An 18924-nucleotide genomic window follows, 5' to 3' on the forward strand; every position below is an offset into this window, starting at 1 on the left:
CTCAGGTTGGGTTTTTGTTAATTTGATCAGGCTCATCATAACCAAAGCCAACAACATCCCTGTAAATGAACTGAAAGCTTTTCAAGCGGAGCTGTAACAGACGCCGTTGGGGTTTTAGCCTCCATCGGAGAGTTTTCTGCTGTTGCTCCTGCTATTGCTGCTGTCAGTGCCACTCCGAGTGATAATATGGGTTCTTCCAGTCTCACTGACCCCCTCATTGCTTCCCCTCATTTCAAAAGACCTAATAGTATCTTTAAATGTGTCCAAGCTGCTCATCATTAACGGGTTCATATTCTAAAGGGCATTGAATGCTTGACTAATCTAACTAATATTGTTACCTATGTAATAAACAAATAAAATTTATTTTAAGTAAAATGTTGATATTTTAAAACCAAAAACCAAAATTGATGCAATCCAGTACAGAGGATAAAATAATTTAGCTTTACTGTAAGAAGTTATTTTTTCTTCCATGTGTGTGTTCTCAGCATCAACAAATTATAATAAAGGTGTTTTACCATCAGGGATTGACCAAAAATTACATTCATTCCCAACAATGTTTTCCAAAGCTGATCCCATTTTCTGGAAACTTGTAGATCAAGGGGATCATTATATCTATAAATCTTCTCTTAATAAAGAAAAATAGCTGGACACAACCCAGACCAACATTCAGTCTTTTTCAATGCTGGACAAGACATGGTAAAAGAAAAAAAAAAGAAAAAAAAAAAAAAGAGGAAGAGAGGCAATAAATAAAAGCTTTGACTCTATGTGAGAAGACATTTGAGCTACTCGGTAGAAATCATCCTTTGAGGCAAAATTTGTTAGCTTTTTTTTTATCATTCCATTTTATATGCAAGAAATTCACAAGATCAAACATTTGAACAACTTTATTTGTCATTTTAAAAGACATTAAATTCAACTTGACAAAATTAACAAAATAACACATCTTACACCATTTTTGAAATTGCCATAACATTGTTTCCTTATGAAGCACTACAAAATTGTGAAAAAATACAGAATAAAAAAAGAAACAATCAGATAATCCTAGCAACTAAAAAAAAAGCGACAGCAGTTACAACCCATCAATACCATGGAGCCAAAAAACAAAATAGGCCAGTTAATTAAAACTTTTCACTTTTAAAATAATGAGAGTGATGGAAAATGTACCTTCTTTCTGACCCTACTTCATTGAAATGGATCAAAAGGATTATACATCTTTTCAAAAAGATCTTGCAAATAGTTTAAGATAGCTTCAACTCCGTCCTGTAATCTTTCCTCTGTTGCCATAGCAACCTGCTCCATTCCAACTGCTGGCAGTTCTTCACCAACAGCCGTGTCAGCTAGTTGCTCTTCTCCTACCACCAGTGGTGATGCCATTATTGGCTTTTTAGTCATAGATTTTACCACTTCAGAACCAGGAAGTGGTACATTTTTGGAAGTGATCAACACAGCTGAGACAATTGCAAAGATCCCTGTGACAACAGCCAAACCCACAACACACTTTTTCCAAAACTGAACTCCACTGTCCAGCTGCTTTTTGATGATGGTGCTTATCGCCTGTTTTCTGATTTGGTCCTGTGAAAGGTTTTGTGATGACTTCCTAATACGTTCTTCCTGTTTCTGAATTTCAATTTCCATTTCTTGAAGCTCTGCATTGGTGTAGTGTCCTCCAGCGTTTTCCTCCACTATGGTGTCAATGGTGTTTAGCAGCTCTTCCACCTGATACTGGTTGCTTCTGTAATCATCCTGCTGGTTGCCTTTCCAGTATTTATTGTCGAAGATGTGGCAGCGACCTCCACACTTCTCGACCAGATCTTTCAGTCCCCGACTTTGACCAACGTACTCCTCTATTTTCATCTGCTCAGGAATCTGGTCGCCATGAGTGAAGACCACCACTGCATGTTTTAGAGCATCATCTGAGAAATGCTGAAATATTCTGGTGATGACACTTTGCTCCTGCTCTGTGAATTTCTCCACTTTTAGAACAATCAGAAAAACATGAGGCCCGGGAGCGCACTCTATGTTACACCTCATCATCTCAGGCTTCATGTCCTCCTCAGACTTCCCAGGGTCGAAGAGCCCAGGAGTGTCAATAAAAGTCAGGCTTCTTCCATTGATGCATCTGGTTTCGGCTCGAGAAACACATTTGTTTTTGTCATTAAAGTGGTTCACTTTGAACACAGTCTCTCCAAATATGGTATTGGCCAGGCTGCTCTTCCCATTTCCAGATTTTCCCAGCAGGACAATCCTGCGTGTGTCTGGCACTAAAGAAAAACAATGACAGTATAAGTCTATCACTAAGTAGAAAAAATGATAAATACATTAATCAGACAAAATAATTAAACAAGCATCCCAAGCCTTTAACCCTTAAAACCATTTTTAATGTACTTGTTTATTTTATTAAACTGGAAAATATAAAATTGCTCCAATGTATCGAAACAAGGTTGGGATAAAGAAACTATTAATCTTATCCTATTTTATGGATGTATTTTACCCTCTGCTTCACATGATTAGGGCATGTCTATTTAAAGCAAAGCCACAGAAAACCTCAGGAAATGTTATAATGAAGACAGAATCACTGACAACATTCAGTATGTCTCAATGTCTTATTAGAAGATGATAAGATTCCCCAACAAACATGTTAAATACATAACTGTTATTTTGTGTGAAGTCACAGTCATCTTATGTATTCATTTAAAAAAGTAAGAAAAAATGTAATAAAACAAATAAATGGAATATCATGAATAAATATTATGGTAAGTATATATTTTGGAAATGTAGCTTAAAATTCAGCAGAAAAATAAAAGGCAGTCCACATGTCCTGAATGAATAAATCTCAAAAAGATTTCTGCTGACCTCTTTTAACAGCGAGCCTCCATAAAACATAAATCAATGACTGAATCATTTAATAAACACTTTGAAATTTAAAGTAAAACTGATTATAATGTAACTGCCCCAAAATTATTCTTGTACCTGGAGTAAAAGCAGTAGAGTTAAAGTATTTAGTAAAAGTTGGAAGAAATGAGCTGAACTTACCCTCCATGCTGTCACAAATAGAAATCTAAGTAGAAAAATCCAGAGACGTCTCTACTACAAGCCTCTTCTCTTGTTTTCTTACCCTGACTTGCTGCTTGCATTGTCCTGCTCCTACCTGTCTGACTTGTTTCCCAACCAGTCAAGTACATGACACGTTCGTTAATAAGGCATAGTTGATAGTTCTGTAACATGACCGACAGGATTAATGTCCTTAAATGTTCTACTTTAAACAAATGTATGAAAAGTGTTTAAATGCAAAAAGTTTTTTTTGTTTTGGTTATTTCTTGAATAAAAGTTCCAGTTATTCCACTTTTAAATTAATTTATTTTCTATGCATGTTTTCCAAAGAAAGAAAGTTCAGCTGTTAGATTAAATCACTTTGTACAGTTTTATTTATTTATTTATTGTTCATTTTATTTTATTTCACAAAATGTGACAACTGAACTAACATTTTCCAAGAGTGGTGATACCTGAGGTTTTGTCTGGCACTATATAAGGATCAAAGTATCAGGAAATAAAAGTTCACTTCTCAAGACTTAAAACACTTAAAGGCATGCAGGTATGGCAGCACCGGCAAGCCTTCAGGGTGCAGCAGGGAAGTGGTGTGTGAAGCTATCATGATGTTTTAAAAGAGATTTATTTCCACAGATACAGAAACTTAAACATGGCACCTTCTCACGCCATTTCAGTGACAACCAATCAGATTAGACTTGGATTAGGTAGCTTCCTTATCTTCTGTTTTTACAAGAATAAATATGTGGACAAAGGTAAATGCTTCAAGCTCAATATAACTTACAAAACATCTCATATTTGTCTTCTGACCTGCCAATTGTTTTTTATGCCGTTTCCCTGATCTGATTGGAAACAAGAGCAGAAAACTTGACGGTCTCTTATTCAAGTTCTGCAGTCTGAAACTCTTCAGCAGCCAAATTAAATTAGTTGAACATTTAACTATTGTCTTACCAACACGAGTAATGACAGTTGTCTAAAGAGATAGAGGAAACTTGAATGCACAATATGAGTCTGCTGGTTTATTATTACCTCTAACAAGGCGGTGGTCACATTATCAACAGCAGTGGTTTGTCTGTCTTTATGTCTGTTTGTCTGTCTATCTGTCTGTTATTTGAATAAATAATTTTGGTGCAGAAAAGATTAATGAAAACTGAACCAAAAGAGATTTGAAAGTTACAAATTTATTATGATCAAACAGAGATTTGCTGACTTAGTCATATTTATATAATACATTTTAAAAAACAGGAAGGAAAGACAAAATGTACATGCACAAAAGGAATCAGCTAGTTTATTCTTGAGAGATTCATTTTGGAACAGAAGACATTACTTAAAACTAAACCACTTGATAAAAGAAAGTAAATCATTTAACATTATCATATATATATATATATATATATATATATATATATATATATATATATATATATATATATATATATATATATATATATATATATATTTTATTTTATTTATTTATTTATTTTTTTTACATTATAATCTTTAAGAGATAACACAACACACACTTGATTTTCCTTACTTCAATATTACTCCCTATACAGACCAGATACATGGTAAAATCATGAACAAGGTGTGTTTCCATTACACCAAGAAATGTGCAAATGCTAAATATCTTAATAAAAAATGCCAATGGTACATTTAGAAAAAAAAGTCTCAAATATCACTAAAAAGTTTTCTCGCTCTCATAAGGTAGTTTTCCAGACATTTTGATACAAAAATAAATTGCAAAAGTGTAATGGAAACACTGTCCTCTATTTTATGTGTCCCCGGACGTGACGTGGGGGGTCATGACCAGTTCATTTCCAGTAAAAATGGGACAGTATGCAACAGACAACAGCAAATTTCCGTTTTTGAAAAGAAAATGAAGACAAAAAGCTTTGAAAAGCCACCGCAAATTCTCCACAGCGAACAGAAAACCCCAAAATAATGGTACTTGGCTAGCTTGCTTAAGCCATAATTCTTAAAATCTCAGCAGCCGGATGAGATTTTATGAGAACTGAGGCTTATTCACAAAACACTCTTCAATGGAAACACCTGCAAACCACATGTTGTTTGTCGAAACTGGCAGATATCACTTTTATTTTGCAAAAAATGTAATGGAAATGCAGCTACCGTCTACATGCTGCTGCTAGTGCTGCTACAAGTGCCACTCCTAATGCAGTCGTTGCCCCACCAAGGAATGCTTTTAGCAGTGCCCTTGTACTTATTCCCTGAGCTTCATGCAACAGATATGAAATTACAACAGTTTTAGCTTCTTGTGTGATCTCATCCTCTGGAAGGTTTGAGCATGATTCTTTGATGCTTTCATACTTTTGATCAATTTCCCGTTTTACTACTTGTAGCAACTCAGTGCTGTAGTAGCCTCTTTTGTTTGCCTCAATGATCTCATCAATGGTACTGAGTAGCTTTTTCACTTGAAACCTGTTGCTCCTGTAGTCATCTTGCTGGTCATTTACCCAGTATCTATTATCAATGACATTGCACCGTCCTCCACATTTCTTAACCAGGTGACTCAAATCTTTACTTTGATGTACAAAATCCTCAATCTTCTGTCCCTCAGGCAGCTGATCACCGTGAGTGAAGAGCACAGTGGCATATTTTAGAGCTTCTTCTGAGAAATAATCATTAAATCTTTCTACGATTTGTTTCTCTTGCTCAGTAAATTTCTCCACTTTAAGCACAATGAGAAAGACATGAGGACCAGGAGCACACTCTGCGATGCATCTCAGTATCTCAGGCTTCATCTCCTCCTCAGACCTGCCTGTGTCAAAAAACCCAGGCGTGTCAATAAAGACGATTTTTTTTCCATGAACACGTTTTGACTTAACTTGACATTTTTTTGTTCCAGATTCAGGAGAACTGTCTATGGCGAATACAGGTTCTCCAAATAATGTGTTGGCAAGGCTGCTCTTTCCAGCCCCGGTCTTTCCCAAGACAACAATCCTTCTTGTGAACTCTGTAAGACATCAAAAGCAGTGAAGATTTGTGAAGATACAAATATCTGTGTTTTACATTTGTCTTCATGTTATATGACATAGAAACTAAAGAGAGCTTTAAAAAACTAGAATTCTCACACATGCACCTCATCAGAAACATCTATTTTCCTTTCCACATTGCTTATTCAAGGTTTTATTATGCTGCTTTTCCTGCTTTTTGTTTTTCTGTTTGGAACAAACAGAAAAACAAACATAAATCAATGACGAACATAAGTTAATAACCAGATTGAAACTTGAGTTAAAACCTATTATGTAACTGGCACAAAATCATTCTATTAACTGGCGTAAAAAGCAGCAGAGTTAAATTATTTGGCAAAAGTTGGAAGAAATGAGCTGAACTTACCCTCCATGCTGTCACAAATAGAAATCTAAGTAGAAAAATCCAGAGACGTCTCTACTACAAGCCTCTTCTCTTGTTGTCTTGCTCTGACTTGCTGCTTGCATTGTCCTGCTCCTACCTGTCTGACTTGTTTCCCAACCAGTCAAGTACATGACACGTTCGTTAATAAGGCGTAGTTGATAGTTCTGTAACATGACAGACAAGATTAATGTCCTTAAATGTTCTACTTTAAACATATGTATGAAAAAGTGTTTAAATGCAAAAATGTTTTTTTGGTTATTTCTTGAATAAAAGTTCCAGTAATTCCACGTCTCTATTAAATTCTTTTCTATGCATGTTTTCCAAAGAAAGAATGTTCAGCTGTTGGATTGAATCACTTTGTGTTGTTTTATTTATTTAATTATTGTTTATTGTATTTTATTTCACAAAATATGACAACTCAAGTAACATTTTCCAAAAGTGGTGATCCCTGAGTTTTTGTCTGGCACTATATAAGGATCAAAGTATCAGGAAATAAAAGTTCACTTCTCAAGACTTAAAACACTTAAAGGCATGCAGGTATGGCAGCACCGGCAAGCCTTCAGGGTGCAGCAGGGAAGTGGTGTTATGATGTTTTAAAAGAGATTTATTTCCACAGATACAGAAACTTAAACATGGCACCTTCTCACGCCACTTCAGTGACAACCAATCAGATTAGACTTGGATTAAGTAGCTTCCTTATCTTCTGTTTTTACAAGAATAAATATGTGGACAAATGTAAATGCTTCAAGCTCAAAATATCTCATATTTGTCTTCTGACCTGTCAATTATATTTCGTGCAGTTTCCCTCAGAGATCTCATCGGAAACAAGAGCAGAAAACTTGACGGTCTCTTATGCAAGTTTTCCAGTTTGAAACTTTTTGGCAGCCAAATTAAATTAGTTGAAGAATCAATTTAACTATTGTCTTACTAATACGAGTAATGACAGTTGTCTTAAGAGATAGAGGAAACTTGAATGCACAATATGAGTCAGCTGGTTTATTATTACCTCTACCAAGGTGGTGGTCACATAATCATTTTTGTTATTCGAATAAATAATTTTGGTGCAGAAAAGATTAATGAAAACTGAACCAAAAGTGATTTGAAAGTTACAAATTTATTATGATCAAACAGAGATTTGTTAACAGTCTTATTTATATGATAATCTTTATTAGATAACATATTACACTCCAGATAACTCATTTAAAATGCATTTGACTCAAATGTTGACTCAGACTGCAGGCAAAGTAAGATGGAAAAATAATTAACAAAGAATGATAGTAGGTCAATAAGTGTCCCATTTACAATAGCCTTAGTTCAAAACCTCAGGTTGGGTTTTTGTTAACTTGATCAGGCTCATCATAACCAAAGCCAACAACATCCCTGTAAATGAACTGAAAGCTTTTCATGCGGAGCTGTAACAGACGCCGTTGGGGTTTTAGCCTCCATCGGAGAGTTTTCTGCTGTTGCTCCTGCTATTGCTGCTGTCAGTGCCACTCCGAGTGGTAATATGGGTTCTTCCAGTCTCACTGACCCCCTCATTGCTTCCCCTCATTTCAAAAGACCTAATAGTATCTTTAAATGTGTCCAAGCTGCTCATCATTAACGGGTTCATATTCTAAAGGGCATTGAATGCTTGACTAATCTAACTAATATTGTTACCTATGTAATAAACAAATAAAATTTATTTTAAGTAAAATGTTGATATTTTAAAACCAAAAACCAAAATTGATGCAATCCAGTACAGAGGATAAAATAATTTAGCTTTACTGTAAGAAGTTATTTTTTCTTCCATATGTGTGTTCTCAGCATCAACAAATTATAATAAAGGTGTTTTACCATCAGGGATTGACCAAAAATTACATTCATTCCCAACAATGTTTTCCAAAGCTGATCCCATTTTCTGGAAACTTGTAGATCAAGGGGATCATTATATCTATAAATCTTCTCTTAATAAAGAAAAATAGCTGGACACAACCCAGACCAACATTCAGTCTTTTTCAATGCTGGACAAGACATGGTAAAAGAAAAAAAAAGAAAAAAAAAAAAGAGGAAGAGAGGCAATAAATAAAAGCTTTGACTCTATGTGAGAAGACATTTGAGCTACTCGGTAGAAATCATCCTTTGAGGCAAAATTTGTTAGCTTTTTTTTTAACATTCCATTTTATATGCAAGAAATTCACAAGGTCAAACATTTGAACAACTTTATTTGTCATTTTAAAAGACATTAAATTCAACTTGACAAAATTAACAAAATAACACATCTTACACCATTTTTGAAATTGCCATAACATTGTTTCCTTATGAAGCACTACAAAATTGTGAGAAAATACAGAATAAAAAAAGAAACAATCAGATAATCCTAGCAACTAAAAAAAAAGCGACGGCAGTTACAACCCATCAATACCATGGAGCCAAAAAACAAAATAGGCCAGTTAATTAAAACTTTTCACTTTTAAAATAATGAGAGTGATGGAAAATGTACCTTCTTTCTGACCCTACTTCATTGAAATGGATCAAAAGGATTATACATCTTTTCAAAAAGATCTTGCAAATAGTTTAAGATAGCTTCAACTCCGTCCTGTAATCTTTCCTCTGTTGCCATAGCAACCTGCTCCATTCCAACTGCTGGCAGTTCTTCACCAACAGCCGTGTCAGCTAGTTGCTCTTCTCCTACCACCAGTGGTGATGCCATTATTGGCTTTTTAGTCATAGATTTTACCACTTCAGAACCAGGAAGTGGTAAATTTTTGGAAGTGATCAACACAGCTGAGACAATTGCAAAGATCCCTGTGACAACAGCCAAACCCACAACACACTTTTTCCAAAACTGACCTCCACTGTCCAGCTGCTTTTTGATGATGGTGCCTATAGCTTGTTTTCTGATTTGCTCCTGTGAAAGGTTTTGTGATGACTTCCTAATACGTTCTTCCTGTTTCTGAATTTCAATTTCCATTTCTTGAAGCTCTGCATTGGTGTAGTGTCCTCCAGCGTTTTCCTCCACTATGGTGTCAATGGTGTTTAGCAGCTCTTCCACCTGATACTGGTTGCTTCTGTAATCATCCTGCTGGTTGCCTTTCCAGTATTTATTGTCGAAGATGTGGCAGCGACCTTCACACTTCTCAACCAGATCTTTCAGTCCCCGACTTTGACCAACGTACTCCTCTATTTTCATCTGCTCAGGAAGCTGGTCGCCATGAGTGAAGACCACCACTGCATGTTTTAGAGCATCATCTGAGAAATGCTGAAATATTCTGGTGATGACACTTTGCTCCTGCTCTGTGAATTTCTCCACTTTTAGAACAATCAGAAAAACATGAGGCCCGGGAGCGCACTCTATGTTACACCTCATCATCTCAGGCTTCATGTCCTCCTCAGACTTCCCAGGGTCGAAGAGCCCAGGAGTGTCAATAAAAGTCAGGCTTCTTCCATTGATGCATCTGGTTTCGGCTCGAGAAACACATTTGTTTTTGTCATTAAAGTGGTTCACTTTGAACACAGTCTCTCCAAATATGGTATTGGCCAGGCTGCTCTTCCCATTTCCAGATTTTCCCAGCAGGACAATCTTGCATGTCTCTGGCACTAAAGAAAAACGATGACAGTCAAAATAAGTCTCTGTGATTTGAAAATATGATACATAAATTAATCACAATTTTATTAATCAAGCATTTTGAGCCTTAAACCTTTAAAACTAGTTTCAAGTCAGTAGTTTATCTTATTTAAAAAAAAAAAAAAAAAAAAGCTTAATTTTCCATCAAAATGAAGTGATCTGACCAAGGCTGAACAAACTATAAAACTCATCCTATGTTATGGATGTATTTTACCATTTAATTCAAGAAATTAGGGCATGTCCATTTAAATCAGAGCCACAGAAAACTTCAGGAAGTTATGACAGATTCACGGATAACAATCAGTATGTTTCAAAGTTTTATTTTGAGGATGATAAGATTCCCCTGACAAACATGTTAAATACATAACTGTGTTATTTTGTATGAAGTAACAGTCATCTTATGTATTTATCTTTTTAAAAAGAAAAAAAAGGAAACAAAAGTTAATTTATGAATAAATATATTCATATTTGTAGGCATTGTAGCTTAAATTTTAGCAGAAGAATAAAAGACAATCCACAAATCCTGAATAAATAAATGTCAAAAAGATTTCTGGTGACCTCTTTTCACAGTGTGCCTCCCTCCAACATAAATCAATGACGAAATAAGTTAATAACCAGATTGAAACTTGAGGTAAAACCTATTATGTAACTGGCACAAAATCATTCTATTAACTGGCGTAAAAGCAGCAGAGTTAAATTATTTGGCAAAAGTTGGAAGAAATGAGCTGAATTTACCCTCCATGCTGTCACAAATAGAAATCTCTGATGAAAAATCCAGAGACGTCTTTACTACAAGCCTTTTCTCTTGTTTTGTTGTTCTGAGTTGCCGCCTACGGTGTACCTCTCCTACCTGTCTGACTTGTTTCCTGACAAAGTACAAGTCAAGTATGACAACTACATGAATCACGTGTATTAACAGTTCTGTAACACAGCAGACAGTATTAATGTCTTTCAATGTGCTGCTTTCGAACAAATGTATTATTTATGCATATGTGCATGTTTTAATCCAAAAAGAACTTTTAAAAAAGTTACAGCAATTTAATGTTTTACATAGAAAGAAGGTTCAGCTGTCAGATTACATCACTTTGTGTTGTATTTGTATCTTTTTTTTTTTTTTTTTTTTTTGTGTCACAAAATGTGACTATTCAACTAACATTTTTCAAGAGTGATGATTTTACAGCTGTTGACAGAAAAAGGTCGTTTCATTTCTGAAGACTAAAACACTCCAACCTATGCAGGTGTGTCAACGTTTAGGGAGCAGCAAGGACGTAGATTCTGTGGCTATTCTCACAATGAATTAATCTAGAGTTACAAAACCTGGCACCTTCTCACACAACTTGCGTGACAACAGATCAAAATAAGAAGAAGCAGCTTCCCTAGGTTATGTCTTTGCAAGAAGCATGGATGTGTGGACTAATTAGTTTCTTGACGACCATTAAAACTCAAATATTAATATAAAAGCATCATATTTTGTGTAATTTATATAGTTTTGTGCCGTTTCCCTCAGCGGTCTGACCGGCTGCAGAACCTTTTGGTGAACTCTGAATTATATTATAATCTTGTAAAATCTGTTTGACTATGGGCTTTATTAACATGATAACAACTGGCAGGAAAGAAAGACAAAATGTACATGCACAAACGGAATCAGCTAGTTTATTGTTGGGCAATTAATTTTGGAACAGAAAGTATTACTTAAAACTAAACCATTTGATGAATAAAAGTAACTCATTTAACATTATCATACTATATATATATATATATATATATATATATATATATATATATATATATATACATACATATATAAAGAAAGGTCAAGCCAACTAAAAGCAGAGCACAGCTCCCTCCTTGAACAAGATCCAGTTAGCATCACACCGGCAGATATCCAGCATTGAATATCGGTATGAAGAACCGGTAACTGGGGTAACTGGTCTGCACCTGGCCCAGACATCATCCATGCCTACTGGTTAAAGAAGGTAACTTCACTCCATGGGCGCCTGGCTGCACAAATGAACCAACTCCTGAGGGATGGGACTCACACATCTAACCAAGGGATGGACAGGCCTGATACAGAAAGATCCCCACATGGAAATAGTCTTATCCAACTATTGGTCAATAACCTGCCTCTCCACAACATGGAAAACAGACAACCTGTGCACTGCCTGGATTGATTACCAGAAAGCCTACAAGTCAATGCCTCACACATTAATCCTGGAATGTCTGAAGTTGTATAAGATCAACAGAAGTCTAAGAGCCTTCATTACAAATTCAATGAGGTTGTAGCAGACCACCCTCTAGGCCAACTTCAAGCCAGTCGCACAAGTCTCCATCAAATGTGGCATATACCAAGGAGATGCCCTGTGCCTGATGCTGTTCTTGTTGTAGTGTAGGACAAACAAGGACCCAAGTGCAGATTGGATGTGGATACTAGGACAGGTTTATTGTTCTCCTGGGCAGAATGGTAGGTGGCCAGGCAGGCAGGTTGGCGGGCAGGCAGGCTGGTTGACGGGCAGGCAGGCAAGAATCATGCACTGGTGACAGAACAGACAGTTGTGAAACAAGTCGTTTAAATTCTTAAACAGAAATGCTGCAATGGCCGAGAGCTGTTACCACAGATGAAACAACAATCAGGCGATGACTGGTGAACTGAGCTGGCCTTTTATCTTGCTGCCGCTGATTACCCGATGAGAACCTGGTGTGGACTTGATTGCCAGGGAAACAGGCACACCCACTGCAGCACAGGTCAGAGCAGGAACCACAACAGTTCTGCACAGGCCTGAACCGCCTCAGCCAATATAATTAACAAGGCTGGATACCGCCTCATGAATGGAGACACCATCAGTCACCTCCTCTACATTGATGACATCAAGCTGCATGCTGGGAGTGAGCGAGACCTTGACTCATTGATTCACATCACCAGGATCTAGAGCAGGGACATTGGAATGACATTCAGACTGGAGAGGAGGGAGGTAATCCATACGGAGGGCATTGCACTCCCAGATGTGGAAGGGAGCTACAAGTACTTTGGTATGCCATAAGCAAATGGCAACCATTAGGGGGCCACAATGAAAGCTGCCACAACCAAATACCTGCAACGAGTAAGGCAAATACTGAGAAGTCAGCTCAATAGCAAGAACAAGATCCGGGCAATTAACAGCTATGTCCTGCCAGTGATCAGATATCCTGCTAGGATACGTGGCCAAAGGAGGAAGTTCAGGCCACAGATGTTAAAACACAGAAGCTGCTCATCCTGCATGGAGGGTTTCACCCCAAATGCAGTCTTCAGTGACTATACACTAAGCTACTATATGAGATTAAACATTCGGCTTCATGAATACATCAGGAACAGAGCCCCAAGGGCTGAAGCACTTAGGAAATGTCTCAGGCAATGGAACATGGAGGAGACCAAACCAGAGGAAGAACCATCATGGAAGGACAAACCCCTGCATGGGATGTAGCACAGACAGATCGTTGAAGTGGCCAATATGCATAAGTCCTACCAATGGTGAGAGAGGACTGGACTAGAGACAGCACAGAGGCACTAATCATGGCAGCACAAGAGCAAGCCTTGAGTACCAGGGGCATCAAGGTTCAGATCTACTACACCAGGCAGGACTCCAGGTGCAGACTGTGCAAAGAAAGCCCTGAAACAATCCAGCACCTTACAGCAGGGTGCAAGATACGGACGGGCAAATATTACATAGAACCCCATCACCAAGTAGCTGGCATAGTGTACGCATCTATGCAGAACGATGACAAAAGACCTTAGTCCTAATGGGAGACACCCCCCAAGGTGGTTGAGAATGTAAGGGCTAAGATCCTGTGGGACATCCAGATTCAAACTGACAAAGTGGTGATGCCCAACCAGCCGGACATAGTGATCATGGATAAGCAGCAGAGGACGGCCACAGTGATTGATATATCCATCCCCAATGATAGAAATATCGGGAAAAAGGACCATGAGAAACAGGCCACAAGGAAGAAGTGGAGAAAGCTTGGAAGTTGAAAGCAATAGTGGTACCCATTGTCATCAGAGCGCTGGTGGCCGTGTCCCCTACGCTGGAGATTTGGCTCCAACAGATACCCGGAGAAACATCAGACATCTGCATCCAGAAAAACGCAGTTCTAGGAACACCTAAGATACTGTGAAGGACCCTCAAACTCCCAGGAATCTGCTAGAGAACCCGAGTTGAGATGAACAGCCATCTGCCCAACCCAGAAGAGATGGGAGGGGTGGGTGAGGGAAGAGTTATTATTATACTCACAGACTTCTTTTTAGCACATTATTTATTGTAGTTCAGAATGTTTAAATTTATGACCAAATAACCAACACAAAAACAAAATTCATAAATTTAAATATTTTTTGTGCATTTCTGAGACGTAATAAAACAAACACTTTTTAAAATGTCTAATCAGTCTAATCAATTTACTGGGAGTTTACCATTTTAGTAATTTTTATTATCATTATTGTATAAGTTACAATTGAATTTACATCTTTGCATGTAAATGAACAAGCAAAGCTGTTGTTAAGACTAACATCAACATAACATTATATCAAACTATTTTAACAAACACAAATGTTTTGTTCGTTTTTAACTGGGGAAAGTATTTTTAAGGAATAGTTGAATACATAAATCACTGGCAAACAGCAACATGTGACCTCTAACCATATTTTTATTGTTAACTGGTTTAATTAGTTTTTTGTTTTTTTTTTATTTCATCATTACAATAAAATTTAAATGGAAACTTTTAGTTTTCTACTGTGTGTAGTAAAAAAAATGTATGTCAATTATAAACAAAAGAAATAAACTTGTTTTCTCTGCAATATTAAAAATCCTTGTATATATTGTAAAATTAAAACATTCTTAGAGTGCTTTGTTTTTAGAACAAATAAAAATAAAATAAGCACTTTTAAAATTATTTACACAAAATACACTAACTATGATTAAATACTTTATCTTATCTTTTCTGGAACATTAGGGTTTGACATTGAATATCATACAAATTACATCCCACATTGCATATGAACATGTCAGGTTTTTTTTTTTTTTTGGTTTTTTTTTTGCAGGTGCCAAGTACCAAAACACTATAAATTAACAACATTAACTGTTATAAAATGCTAAATTAATTATACCGAAAATAAAATATAAACCATAAAAATAAACTACTACAAAAGGTTTAAGGAAGTTTGTCTTAAAAAGGTGGGACTTAAATCCTAAACCACGTTTTAAAGAACAATGTAAGGATGAAAGGAGTGGTTTTTTGGTATGTTAAACCTTTATTTTCACTTCATTATATAGTAAAGAATGCAGCCAAGTGACCTAACTTGAGTTGTGTGATCGAGCATGTGTACTCTCAGATTTTAAAGTTTCGTTTTGAATAGGACCGAAACACATTATCTTAGTTTTTTTTATTATTATTATTATTCAGAGTTTTGAAGACAGAACTACATTTTTTTCCCAGACGCATTCAGCTCCTTGATGGACATTTAACAGTGCTGTTCATAATAATAACAATAATAAAGATTGATGTGGCTTTTGTCACAATCATGCACAGTACATTTCTTACTTTTGAATGGTCGGAACAATTTAAAACAAGATACTTTTTTGCTTTGTCATTGGAAACAGACAATTTAAATTAAACTTTGGAAACTGTAAGATAATATAAAGGAATAAATAATGGAATGAAGCACCCTAAAAAGATTGGATTATATTAGATTTAATATAGTTACAAAATGAGAAAAAAAGAATGAGTAATGGCTCAAGTGTGGTGATCCATAATGTCTTAAAACAATTCCATTGTCATAACAGCAGCATCCAACCAGATTGTAGAAAACATGATTTTCAAAACAGAAAATTTATCAAAACTTGATAATGTATAATGAAAAAAAAAAACTGGAGATGTCACTGAAATTAGTAGCAGCATATTCCAGCAGCTAGCAGATATGCACCATTTTTTACAATCTGATAAAATATTAAAGAAATCCAAAGAAAAAAAATTTGAAGAGAGGAAAATTGCAGAGAAAGAGGAATAATTTCTTGAACAATATAATGTGAATGGAGGTGTATTGTGCAGAAATATACCGTGAAATGTTACTTGTTGGATTCAAATCTACAACATCCAGCACAAAGGCCCATTCTCATAACCAATTGGCCACCATTCTGCCCGCATATACATATGTAGAAAAAGACTAAACTTTTCTATTGAAAAGAGGATGTTCGAGGTATTGGCAGAAATATTGAATAGTTGCTATTGGCATAGAAATGCCTTTTAAAAACATCCATCAGCATGTGGTCACCAGGATTGCTAAAAGGGAAAGGTTTAACTAAACTGCTGTGAAGAAGTGAAAGATAGTTATGAACAGTACAAAAGCACATATATCGGAATGAGCTGGAGTTCAATATTTGAATGGATGAAGTAGCACAACAGACATTGAAGGTTGAAACCATGGTTTTCTGAGCATAAGTGTAACCATTTGGAGAACAAGCACTGTTATTTTACATGTACACACAGGGCACAGGGTTACATGTAGGAGCATATCTATGCGTACATTGATGTTGTAAGATACTGCCAAGGGGATACGAAACTAAACTTTCCAAAAAAAAAAAAAAAAAAATGGGAGTCAGGACCACAATGTACCGGACACTGAGAACTGGTGCAGAACCAACTAAACCAAGTTCTCTGACCCAACTAAAAAAGTTTGACTGGACAATAGGTTTCACAAATAACTATAAAATTAAAGCCAGCAGTAAAATTTTGTGTTTGGTTGTTGAAATCATTGTAAACAATCATTCAGAAATGCTTGTGTGGTCTTTCAAAGTACACGTGCTCTAAAATTGAAACACTTCCTTTTTTTCAAACAATAAAGATGTTGCAACTTTACACTGCACTACTCAGTACATTTTGCCTCCTTTTAGACTGCAACTTGCAGTTTGTGCCGCACATAGCTAGAGGCAATTAATCAACAGCTCCAGTAAAAAGCCTCTGAATGAGAATCACAATATCCTAACATTGACCATGAAGAAGCTCTATGTTAGAGGCTAGATGAGGATAAGGTCTTTTACACCACTATACATTTGTTACACAGTGCACCCTGATGAAGCAGTCTGCACCTCATTATGCACAAAATGGACCGATTGCTGGGCTAAATATCTGTTTCTCCATTCACAAGATGGTATTGAACAATTGACAAAAAACTGAATAACTGAAAAAGCTTAAAAGTGAAAAAATCCACATATATCTCCTGAATGTGTCATAGTTTCTGATCTGCAGTGAGGGAGCTGCACAGTCCCTCAGCCTGTTTAATTAATGAGCTCACCTGTGCTGCGCATTATTTATTCTGTCTTTGTGCAACTTTCAAGCCTTGTTTCATGTGCCCTGTTTCTAAGACGATTACCTGGTTTTGACTCTGCGTGTTCCCAACAACTACCTCTGCTTCTTCCTTCTGGTATGAGAATTGACCTCCTGTTGCTGACCCTTGCCTGTTCCTGACCCTGCCTCTAGTCTCTGCTCTTTGGATCCCTTCCCTCTTCTGAGACCTGTGTATGACCCTGGACTGCCTTTGGAACCTGAGTATTGAGGATTGTGGAACCAGTTCGCTTTTGTGGAGGACAAAGCAGAAATCCTATTCCCCAGCCTCTGGTAAATACTTTTCTTGAAAAAATCTCAGCAGGGCATATGTTCTGGGTCTTGCTTAAGCGGTAACCTCCGGCGGTGAAAAGTGAAGCCTATGCAGAAGTGCATAAAGTTGCTGTTCCCCCCTCATCCGCTAGGGGCTGGCTCCAAAACAGAGTAAATCCCCATAGACTCCCATGTTAAAAAGACCAACTTCATAGCAGAAACAAACATGTTTAAAGCCTGGTTCAAAACTCCATATTCGGTTTAATAGGTCAGGTTTACCTTCATGACAACTGTGGGGGAAATGAATTTTTTACTAACTCGCCCGTTTAAAAGTAATTTAATTTCCAAGTTCGGCATATTTAGGGACGTGTCCTTTTGATTGACAGGTACCTGATCTTCCGCTTCAAGTAAGGAGAACGTAAAACAACTGCAGTTTTTAGCAGGTTAACAATGTGACTTAGCTTTAGCCTGCTTACCTCCATCAGCTGGTAAGCTCCTGTTATCTCTGGGTTAGCTCTTATCTACAGAAAGCTCGGAGTCTGCTTGATGTCAGTCATCCACCATGACGCTCAAAGACCCCCTCTCTGTTCCACCTCTTTGCCCATATATGTATTTTCCAGGCAAGACGACGCGCATGCCCCTGCCAAGATGGCGATGGTAGAAACCGCCACCAAGCTTCGTTTCAGCTCTTCAGAAACCTTTGGGTGACGTCACGGAGGCTCCGTCCATCTCTACATACAGTCTATGGTATTGCTTGCTGTTAACCAGTGGTATGTCATTTCTGGGTCTGTGGCTTCTCCTCCTTACAAAATCACAAAGCCCTTCACAACAAAACATTAAAACAACATAAAAAACAAAACATCAAGGAAAAAAAAACATAAAAACAAGTGACAATAAGTAAAAGCAAGATTAAAAAGATATGTCGTGAGCTGCGTTTTAAAAGAGATCACTGACTCAGCCAATCTCAGGCTGAGACGAAAGGAGTTCCATAAAGCAGGGGCCACTGCTGCAAAGGTTCTGTCACCTTTTGTTTTGAACCGTGTATGTAAAGCCATTAGCAGACCCTGGTCAGCAGATCTCAGAGACCTGCTGGGAACGTATATCTATGGTTATGTAAGGCTCTAAACGTTAAAACCAGGATTTTGAATTGCACTCTATAAGTAATAGGGAGCCAGTGCAGCTGGATAAGAAGCGGAGTGACAGGGATGAATTTATATTATCTAATAAGTAGCCTTGCAGCGGCACTCTGTACAACCTGAAAACAGCCCATCAATTCT

General features: G+C 36.9%; 1 protein-coding gene across 1 annotated transcript; it reads right to left on the reverse strand.

The window, feature by feature from the left end:
* Positions 1 to 1182: 1182 nt before the first annotated feature.
* On the reverse strand, positions 1183 to 10769 carry LOC306769199 (GTPase IMAP family member 8-like; the record flags this gene model as incomplete). The annotated part of the gene is made up of 4 exons (XM_079257765.1): positions 1183 to 2261; positions 5588 to 5734; positions 9253 to 9999; positions 10763 to 10769. The coding sequence occupies 4 exons, from the start codon at positions 10767 to 10769 to the stop codon at positions 1183 to 1185; spliced, it is 1980 nt and encodes a 659-aa protein (XP_079113891.1).
* Between the last annotated feature and the right edge of the window lie 8155 nt (positions 10770 to 18924).

The sequence above is a fragment of the Telmatherina bonti genome (genome assembly GCF_933228915.1).
Source record: "Telmatherina bonti genome assembly, chromosome: 18".
Lineage (NCBI taxonomy): Eukaryota > Metazoa > Chordata > Actinopteri > Atheriniformes > Telmatherinidae > Telmatherina > Telmatherina bonti.